Source organism: Pseudopipra pipra, chromosome W (genome assembly GCF_036250125.1).
Source record: "Pseudopipra pipra isolate bDixPip1 chromosome W, bDixPip1.hap1, whole genome shotgun sequence".
Classification (NCBI taxonomy): Eukaryota; Metazoa; Chordata; class Aves; order Passeriformes; family Pipridae; genus Pseudopipra; species Pseudopipra pipra.
This window is the reverse complement of record NC_087580.1, coordinates 10,188,169-10,198,921: the sequence shown is the minus strand read 5'-3', so window position 1 is coordinate 10,198,921 and position 10,753 is coordinate 10,188,169. Positions and strand designations below refer to the sequence as shown.

The window sequence follows — 10,753 nt, the reverse complement described above, 5'->3', positions numbered from 1 at the left end:
TTTGAAGGCAATTTGGAGGGAATTGATGCGATTTTGGAGGGGGCTTGGTGGGGAATTGGGGAATTTGTCGAAGGGTTTTGGGGAATTTCTGTGGGGATCCTTGAGAGAATCTCAGAAAATTCCCATGTTGAGGGATTTTGAGGAAATCTTTGGAATTTGGGGTGATTTGGGGAAATTGTGGAGAAGTTGGAGGGAATTGGGGAATTTTTGGAAGGCTTTTGGGGGAAATTCTGTGGGATCTTGAGGGGTTTGGGGTTGACTTGCGTGGACTTGAGGTCAGTTTTTGTGGATTTTCAGAAGGTTTTGAGGGATTCTTGATGGAATTTGCGGGGGGTTGGGTGGATTTCAGGGGAATTTTGGTGGTTCCCTCACCCCACTCGGAGGCAGCTTTCCCACAGCTCCGGCTGGAGGGGGATTTTCAGTGGATCTTTGACAGATTTGGAGTGGGTTTGGAAGGATTTTTGCTCCATTTCAAAGGATTTCAGCTCAGTTCTGCAGGATTTCCTGGGATTTTGAGTGGATTTCAGGGGGATTTTGAGGGACTTGGATGGATTTTGATGGCGTTTTTTACGGGATTTGGGCAGATTTTGCTGGATTTGGGGCAGTTTCGGGGGAGGTTTCGGTGCTTTGCTCACTGTACTCTGGAGCTCAGGGTGCTCTCTCTCCTCTCCCGCTCCCTGAGCTCCTGATGTAGAGTCTCTGTGGACTCCTTGAGCTGCTCCCTGGACTCCTGGAGTAGCTGGTTCTTTTGCTCCAGGCTACGTTTTTCTTTCTGCAGTTTCCGGAGTCACTTCTGGGCCTGGCGCAGCTTTTCCCGGAGCTCCCACATCTGCACCCAGAAGTCCCAGGGCGAGCCTTTGGGGGGGCACAGGGGGCTCCTGGGGGGACACCTGGGGTTGGGGACATCAGTCCATTGCACCTTTCTACTTTTCCTGCAGCAGGTGCCTGATATGGAATGTGATAGACCCATTCAATCCCATGCTCCTGTGCCCAAGGGGCTACTGGGCTGTTCTTGAAATGAGTCCCTTGTCTGACTCAGTCCTCTCTGCAGTGCCATGTCTCCACAGGACCTGCTTCTCCAGGCCTAGAATGGTGTTTGGGCTGTTGCCTGCGGTACCGAATATGTTTCCAACCATCCTGTGGTTGCTTCCACCATGGGAAGCACACAGCGTTTACCTTGGCGGGTCTGTGGCAACATGATATAGTCAATCTGCCAGGCCTCCCCATATTTATACTTCTCCCAGCGTCCACCATACCACAGGGGCTTCAACCTTTTTGCCTGCTTAATAGCGGCACAGGTTTCACAGTCACGGATAACTTGAGAGATGATATCCATGGCTAAATCCACCCCTCGGTCTCGTGCCCATCTAGGAGTGGCATCTCGGCCCTGATGACCTGAAGCATCACGGGCCCATCGAGCTAGGAACAATTCTCCCTTCTGCTGCCAGTCTAGGTCTGCTTGTGATACCTTGCCCTGTGCAGCTCAGTCTGCCTGTCTGTTCTTAGCATGTTCCTCATTAGCTCGTTTCTTGGGCACGTGGGCATCTACAGGGCGGACTCTCACGTTCAGTTTCTTCACTCTGGCAGCGATGTCTTGCCACAGATCAGCAGCCCAGATGGGTTTTCCTCTACTCTTCCAATTCACCTCTTTCCACCAGTCTAGCCACCCCCACAGGGCGTTGGCTCTCGTCCACGAATCGGTGTACAGGTAGAGCCTTGGCCATCCTTCTCTCTGCGATATCCAGGGCCAATTGGACTGCTTTGAGTTCCCCAAACTGACTCGATTCGCCTTTACCTTCAGTGGCTTCCGCCACTCGTCGGGTGGGACTCCAAACGGCTGCTTTCCACTTCCAGCTCCTCCCTACAGTACGGCAGGAGCCATCGGTGAAAAGGGCATGGCGTGTCTCTTCGTCTGGCAGCTGATCAAATGGCAGAGCTTCTTCAGCTCGGCTTGCTGGTTCTCCTTCTTCTTCTGCCAGACTGAAGTTCCCACCTTCAGGCCAGTTGGTTATGATTTCCAAGACGCCAGGGCGATTCGAGTTCCCGGTTCGGACACGTTGTGTAATCAAAGCGATCCACTTGCTCCACGTGGCATCGGTGGCATGATGCGTAGGGGGCACCTTCCCTTTGAACATCCAGCTCAGGACTGGTAATCGGGGTGCCAGGAAGAGCTGTGCTTCGGCACCAATTCCCTCTGAAGCTGCTCGTGTGCCTTCATACGCCGCTAAGATTTCCTTCTCCACAGGGGTGGAATTGGCCTCAGAACCTCTGTAGCTTCGGCTCCAGAAACCCAGTGGTCGCCCTCGCGTCTCGCCAGGCACCTTTGGCCAGAGGCTCCAGGAGGGACCTTTATCTCCAGCTGCAGAGTAGAGAACATTCTTTACATCTGGTCCAAGAGCAATTTCTTGCTTGATCTGCCTGAAAGCTTGTTGTTGCTCAGGACCCCACTGGAAATTGTTCTTTTTACGGGTCACAAAGTAAAGAGGGCTGACAATCTGACTGTACTCTGGGATGTGCATCCTCCAGAAGCCTGTGGCTCCCAGAAAAGCTTGGGTCTCTTCCTTGTTTGTGGGTGGAGCCATGGCTACAATCTTGTTGATGACGTCTGTTGGTATCTGGCGTCGTCCATTTGCCATTTCACCCCTAGGAATTGGATCTCTTGGGCAGGTCCCTTGACTTTGCTCTTCTTGGTGGCAAAACCGGCCTGGAGGAGAATCTGGATGATCTTCTGTCCTTTCTTGAAAACTTCTTCAGCTGTGTCCCCCCCTCCAATGATGTCATGGATGTACTGGATGTGTTCGGGAGCCTCACCCTTCTCTAGTGTGGCCTGGATCAGTCCATGACAGACGGTTGGACTGTGTTTCCACCCCTGGGGCAGGGGGATCAGGCCCAGCCAGGTTGGGGTTGGGAAAGGCAGGTCCTGCCTGACCAACCTGGTCTCCTCCTCTGACACAATGAGCCCCTCAGTAGCTGAGGGAAAGGCTGGGGATGTGTCTCTTGTGACTTCAGGAAAGCCTTTGAGCCCATCTCCCCCTTTTCCACTCCAACTGCGTCTCTCCTACACTGGGGGGGCAGGGGAAAGACAAACTCTCTTAAATTCCTGACCTATAAGAGAATGTCTGATGGTTGCCATGGGAACTGACATGGGCAATGCGAATGTCTGCTGGTTGCCATGGTAACTGACCCTAGCAACCAGAATGTTTGCTGTTTGCCATGGTAACCGACCGTAGCAACACAAGTGTACGATGGTTGCCATGGTATCTGACTGTAGCAGTGGGACATATGATGGTTGCCATGGTAACTGACCATGGCAATGGGAATGTATTATGGTTGCCATGGCAACTGAAAGTAGCAATGGAAAATGTGATGGTTGCCATTGTAACTGACTATAGCAATGACAATGTACAATGGTTGCCATGGTAACTGAGTGTAGCAACGGGAATGTGTGATGGTTGCCATGGTAATTGACTGTAGCAGTGGGAGGTATGATGGTTGCCATGGTAACTGGCCGTAACAAATGGGACTGTATGGTGGTTGCCATGGTAACCGACCATAGCGATGGGAATGTGTGATGGTTGCCACGATAACCGACCATGACAATGGGAATGTGTGAGGTATGCCATGGTAACTGACTGTAGAAACGGGAATGGATGCTGGTTGTCATGGAATGTGACCATAGCAACGTGACTGTATGATGGTTGCCATGGTAACTGACCATAGCAATGGGAATGTATGATGGTTGCCATGGTAACCAAAGGTTGCAGTGGGAATGTATGCTGGTTGCCATGGTAACTGACTGTACCAGTGAGATGTATGATGGTTGCCATGGTAACCGACTGTGGCAACAGGAATGTCTGATGGTTGTCATGGTAACCGACCGTAGGAATGGAATGTATGATAGTTGCCATGGTAGCAGACCGTAGCAGTGGGAAGTATCATAGTTACCATGGTAACCAAACGTAGCAGTGAGAATGTGTGATAGTTGCCATGGCAACTGGCCATAGCAGTGGGAAGTAGGATGGTTGTCATGGTTACTGACTGTGGCACTAAAGCTGCATTATATGGGAAAACTGTTGTTTAAACGTGTCTTAAACTGGATCTTTGTGGTCTCTTTGCAAACACGTGTTTCTTCTTCCCAACACCCCCCACAGCAACTGTTATCTCCCATGCAGGAATGTCCTGGGAAGGTGTCCTGAGGTGTTTCCCATTGGACCTTGTTCACCCCTTCCTGTGATTGGGTGTTCCTGTAAGCCCCTTGAGACTTGTAATTGGTTAACCTGTGATTCTCCCTAACCCTATAAATGTAACATCCCCAACAATAAACTCCCTCTTGCCTCCTCTCCACACCGGTGTGCTGTCTCTGTACCAGCCATGGGACCACGTGGGTGCTGGGGGGAGGGGAGGGCACCTCTCCCCTCCAGGCTCAGGACCTGAAACCCCTGAAGAAACCCCTGGAGTTCCCTTTCCCCGTCCCTCAAGACGTCGGAATGGTTCTTCAGATGGAGGTGGAACTAGAACTGGGCTCCCCCACGTTGTGGGTGGGGAAAGGGATCCAGAAGCAGGAGCAGTCCCAAGGAGAAGAGAGTAGAGGCCAAGAAGTGTCTGACTGGGAAGAATACGGCGAGGAAGAGCTGTCCCATGGAGTGAAGAGCTACCAAGAAGTGTCCGACTGGGAAGACTACACACCCTCCTGGCTGTCCCGATGGGAAGATGACAGCGACAGAGAGCTGGCACCGGCGGACTGGGAACACATGAGCGTCCCCAGCTTGGGGTCAAGCCCTTGCTCCCGGAGGAGGATGAGTGGGAAGAATTGAGCGTGCTGGAGCTGTCCCAAGGAAGGACAAGGCACAGAAGACAGGCTGAGAATTCTTGCAGCAGAGGGGCTCCCAGTGCCCGTCCCTCGCCAGGCATAGGCTGAGCGCCGGGCACCCGCCCCGTGCACACAAGTGCCGCTCTGTGCCTCACCTCCCCAGCTGGAAGCCCTGTCCCCCAGAGGGACTGAAGCTTCTTCTGCCTTCGACCAGCAGGTGCCATGGGCAGAGACACAGAGCCAGGTCCCTGCCCCACGCAGCCCCTGCTGCCCCCCCAGCCCCTCGCCTCCCCAGCTGGAGGCCCAGGCCCTCAGCAGGCAGCTGCCTGTCCCCACCAAACGTCTCTCCCGCTAAAGGCGGGCGCTCGGGGCTCTGCGCAGGCTGTTCCACTCCTGCACGGCGGGACAGCCCCAGGATTAGGCCCCGCTCCAGCGCCAGGCGGGCCCGGACACCTCTGCAGTGCTTCCAGCACAGACACTGACACCACCACCCACCTGAGACACTGATTCCAATGCCTGACTGCTCCTGCAGGGAATGAACAAGACAGGACATTTTGCTCCCAGAAACTCCCTGCAGGATAACAACATACACGATTTTTGCCAAACAAACAAAATAAGCCTTAAGTCAATTAACTACTTTAATTAATTAATTAGGCTAGTTAGATAATTAAGTAATTTAATTAATAATTATTATAACATGTAGTTATAATATTTAGATAGACTATTGTAGATTTACTTCGAAGATAGAGTTACATAAGATAGATATACTATATTTACATATTATAATAATTACTATATTTATAGGGCACATAGATAGATGTTTACAGTTAGACTATAGGAATTAGAAACAAGACAAGACATAAGATTAGGAAGATTTCCTGTAGTTTCCATTTAAGTACCCATTCCCTCTACCTATCTCTTTAACTCACATTTATTGTTAAATAAAATCTGTGTTAAATAAAATCTGCATTAAATAAAATCCGCCTGTTTTGGGCAAATGGTCTCATTTACACCTTAATCCGGGCTGAGGCATCTCTCCCTAATGGGATCAGAACACCTGGGCAGGGACACCTTCCCCCACACCAGCTGGCTCCAACCCCGTCCAACCCGGCCTTGGACACTTCCCACGGTGGGGCAGCCACAGCTTCTCTGGGCAACCTGGCCCAGGGCCTCACCTCCCTCCCAGGGAACAATTTCTCCCCAAAAGTCTCATCTCCCAGAGGTCACTCCCTGGGGCCAGGCTGCAGTGTGTTCCTCCCCAGCACTGCCTGCCTGTAACAGCCTGGGCCGACACAGGAGGGCTTCCCCTCGCCCACCCCCACCTAAGGCAGCAGCTGCTCTGGGCTGTTCCTCACAGATCCCTGTGCCATCAGCTGCAAAGCTCTCAGCAAGGCTGTCCTAAAGGAAGCTGCCCTGGGAAAGCCAACGTGCTGCAGCTCCAACGGGAAAAGAATCCCAGAATCAGGAAGGTTGCAAAAGAGCTCCAAGGTCATCGAGTCCAACCTGGGACCTCTCCCTGAATCCCTGTAACCAAGCCCCGGCACTGGGCTCTGCGTGTGGCACCGGAGAGGCGAGGGGCCCTGTAACACCCCTGTAAGTAATCCTTGTTATTTTAGTTGTATCACAGATCAAAACGTGCCTCCATTTATCATTAATAATTCCCGTGGGCAGAAGAGCCAAACTGGGGCTCCCAGGGAAGCAGAAGCTGGGAGGATGATGCAGGATACAGTGAATGAAGGCAACTGTGAAATGCAGAAATCCTCAGGGGAGGGCTGATTGCTTGGATCATCTCTGCAGCAATCCCGGCAGCTGCCGCAGCCACGGCTCCTGCTGCACTGGCCAGTCAGTGCAGGCCATGCCTGCAGGGCCAGTGTATGGGCACTGTGGCAGCACCAGGAGCAGGGGTTCAGAATCTGCCTGGTTTCAATATTCCAAGTCCTCTGGAAGCACATGGGACAAGCCCCAAGACAAGGAGCCCGGGTCCTGGCCCTCTTGGCCCTGAACTCTGCGTGTCCAAACAGAACAGGGGCAGAGGTGGGACCAAGAGGAGTCACTCTGCACCTGCCCTGAGTTCATGGGAATGCAAAGGGAGGATGGACCTTGGCTGAGTGCTTGGAGAGACAGAAGGTTGTTTCTCCAAGTGCAAATGCTCTTGAACCAGCCTCCATGACCAGCCTGTGTTTTTCTCTGGTGGCTGAACAGCCAGCACATGAGGGGAGGGGAATGTGTGGGATCAGGGCACTGCTTTGGGGCCATGCTGGGAATTCTGATGGACTAAAAGACAAACACTGAGTGCTGCTCACAGGAGAAGAGGAATAAAAGGGGACACAGAAAAGTGTCGTCAAACAAGTCCTGAAATGGAACTCTGTGTGTGCAGCCTCATTTTATCCTTCAACAACCAAAGGAAAGGGGGTAAAAAGTGGGGGTTGGGAGCCCAAAACTGGTCGGGAGGAAAACGGGGATTGAGGGGACAATGGGAAAGTGGAAGGAACAGGGAGAAGGGTGGAAAAGGGAAGGTGGGCTGGTGGGTCCAACGGTCCCATGGGGGTCTTTGGGCACAGGGGGGTTGGCACAGGGGGGTGGCCCCCCTGAGCTCCCAACTTCCTGTGGGGTGCTGGGGGCTGCTGGATCCAATCTCAGCCTTGCATCATACCAACAGTTTCAGTTTAGAGGAATTACAGAGCTGTGACTGAACCACTTTTGTCCCCCAGCTTTTAATGATGGCAAATCAGAACTATTGATAGAAATGAACTTATTTAGGGTTACAAATGATCAGACAGAAGATCTTCATCAGAATTATTTACTGCACAATACAAACACTAAAACTACCAGGAGTACAGGGTAAGATAGGACAGTGCTCTACACTAAAGCAATTGTTGAAGCAATTCTACTCAAACTGGCACAAAAGCAATAATTCTTAATTAGAGATGGATGGAACTCCCCGAGACCAACGCTGGTGGGGAGATCTCTGCTCTCAACCTCCAGCAGTGACCTTGGGGGGTCCCCAGCCAAGGCAGGAATCTCCACACACAACCCCCAAGAAGGGTTCTGTTGGAAGAAGCTGCCCCTGGGAAAGGGGACTGGCCCTTTGTGGTCGAAAGGGATGGAGTGACAGTCACTGGACTCCAGGGGTTGCCTCCCCATCAGGGGGTTCATTCGGGGTGGAAGCAGCGGCCGAAGCTCTTCCCGCAGTCGGGGCACTCGCAGGGTTCCCCTTACTGGTGGGTCCGTTGGTGTTTGGTCAAGGTAGAGCTCTGGGTGAAGCTCTTCCCACACTCCCCACACTTGTAGGGCCTCTCGCCGGTGTGGATGCGCCGGTGCCTGACGAGGGTGCAGTTCCGCTTAAAGCCCTTCCCACAGTCGGTGCAGCGGAAGGGCCTCTCATCCGTGTGTGTCCGCTGGTGGATGATGAGGATGCAGTTCCGCTTAAAGCCCTTCCCGCAGTCGGTGCAGCGGAAGGGCCTCTCATCCGTGTGCGTTCGCTCATGCAGGAGGAGATTGGAGCTGGTCTTAAACCTCTTCCCACATTCCGAGCACCTGTAGGGTCGTTCCCCAGTGTGGATAAGATGGTGGGTGCGGGGGCTGGAGCTGTAGGGCCTCTCCCTGCTGTGGATGCGCTGGTGGGTGACAAGGGTGGAGTTCTGGTTGAAGCCCTTCCCGCAGTCGGTGCAGCGGAAGGGCCTCGCATCCGTGTGTGTCCGCTGGTGGATCATGAGGTGGGAGTTCCGCTTAAAGCCCTTCCCGCAGTCGGTGCAGCGGAAGGGCCTCTCATCCGTGTGTGTCTGCTCATGCCTGAGGAGATTCCCACTGCACTGAAACCTCTTCCCACATTCCCCACACGTGTAGGGCCGTTCCCCAGTGTGGGTGCGCTGGTGTCGGATCAGGGTGGAGCTCTGCTTGAAGCTCTTCCCACATTCCCTACATGTGTAGGGCCGTTCCCCAGTGTGAATGTGCTGGTGTTGGATCAGGTTGGAGCTGTGTCTGAAGCTCTTCCCACATTCCCTACACGTGTAGGGCCGTTCCCCAGTGTGAATGTGCTGGTGGGCAAGGAGTTTCGTGCTCTTCCTGAAGCTCTTCCCACATTCCAAGCACCTGAAGGGCTTCTCCCTGCTGGGAGGCTGCTCAGGGACCACCAGGTCAGAGTTCCCCCTCAAGCTCCAGCCGCCTTCCCGGCACAGGCTGGCTCTTTCCTCCTCAGAGCACCCTGGGCTGGCTTTGGAGCCCCTCCTGCGGGGGGATCTCCGGCCCTTTTCCTCCCCGCTGCCTTCCTGCGCCGTGGAGCCCTTCAAAACGGCCTCTCCCACCAGGCTCTGCCGGGGGGATTTGTCCTCCGGGCTCTCCGTCCTCAGCTCGGGGCCTGGGGCAGGAAGCAACAAGGACAGGGAGGGGATTTGCCTCCGGCCCACAGGGAAGGCCAAGGACATCCCCCCAACTCCGGCCCCGGCAGGACGGCGGCGCCAGCGGGGTTGTCCTGCAGCCGGGGCCATACTCGGCTGACAGAGCCAGCACAACACCCGCCCAAAGGGACACTGACTGCCTCCTCACCTGCCTGGGGGGCCCAAGGCATCTTCCTCTTCCTCGCAGCCTCCTCCATCTGCCCAAGCTTTGGGAAGGACAAATCCTGATGGGGGGGAAAACAAGGGCTGAGCGCGTTGGCTTGGGGGTTCCTCCTGCCCAAGTCCATCTCTAGAACTCACCGGGCATCCTGTGACCATAAAAACCTCCCAAACACCAAGATTCAGCCCAGAAAAACCCAAACCACCCAGATTCAGGCAAAACCCCCCTCAGAAATAGCAAGAAGAGCCCCACACCCTCAAACTGCAAAAACTTGAGATTCAGATGAAATATACTCCAAAAATATGAAGATTAGCCAAAAAAAATCTCTCCCAGAAGTTCCTCCTGTCTGGTCTCTCCCCTCTGGGGTTGGAGGGTCTGCCCTGTCTGGGATGTTTGGGGTCCCCCTTAGGGATGCTGGCAGTGTTGGGGGTCCCAAGGGTCCCTTCTCTGACTCTCGCCTTCGAGGGGTCACGTTCCCAGACATTCCCCCTCTCCAGGTTCTCCACTCTGTTGTCCCAGGGATCCCAGGGGTCCCCACTGTCCAGGCTTCCCCTTCTCCACACCCCCCGTTTCAGGCTCCTGAGGGTCCCGGGGCTCCTCCCTCTCCGTGCTCCCCCCTCCAGGCTGCCGGGGGTCCCCCAGCTCCAGCATCGCCCCACTCTGCCCTCCACACTCGGCAGCTCCCGGGCTCCACACCCACCCCCAGCACTCCTGGGGGGCCCCAAACCCGCTGTGTCCCCCCCATCAGCACGGGGCTGACAATGGAGCCGGCGGGGCCTGACCCAGCAACACCAACCCCCATCGTGGGGGGGACCTGCATCCCCCACCCACCACCAGGGCTTTGACCCCAACCCAGCCCGGCCCCCAAAAAACACCTCCCACCCACCCCCAACAGCCCCCAAGGGCACAGCCCTGCACAAGGGCCGGCTGTGCCCCAGGCACCCAAACAGCCCCACGGGCGGGGGGACACCAGAGGCTGCCCCAGGGCAACGAGAGCAGGGAGCGGATCGGGCCCCCTGACACGTGGGCGGGCTCTGGGCTCAGCCTGACCAGGGGGAATTTGGCACCAACAGCAGGGCCCTGAACGCTGGCTCGGCACAGGGGGCCCGAGCTCCCCCCTCTCCAGCTCTCGGGGCTCTCACAGCTCCCCCCTCTCTCCAGCCTCCCCTACTCTCCAGGGATCAAGGCACGGGGACACCGAGGCACCCCCACAGCAACCCCAGTCCCGCTCTCTCCCCTCCCCTCAGCCCCCCTCTCCCACCCCTTCCCCATCGGCCCCCCAAACCCCACTCCCCCAGCTCCCTTTGGGGGTGACCCACCGCCCCTCGCGCTCCCTTTGGGGGTCCCACCCGCTCTTTTCGCTCCTCTCCCCCCTTTCCCATCGTG

General features: G+C 55.2%; 1 protein-coding gene across 1 annotated transcript in view; it reads right to left on the bottom strand.

Annotated features, from left to right (window-relative positions):
• Nucleotides 1-7,505: 7,505 nt before the first annotated feature.
• The window catches only part of LOC135406011 (zinc finger protein 883-like), a 70,364-nt gene continuing 67,116 nt past the window's right edge, over nucleotides 7,506-10,753 (bottom strand). Inside the window, exon 4 of the mRNA XM_064640528.1 lies at nucleotides 7,506-8,902. Within this exon, the coding sequence (XP_064496598.1) occupies nucleotides 8,026-8,902 (877 nt within the window). The 3' untranslated portion in view covers nucleotides 7,506-8,025. The remainder of the gene's footprint in view (nucleotides 8,903-10,753) is intronic.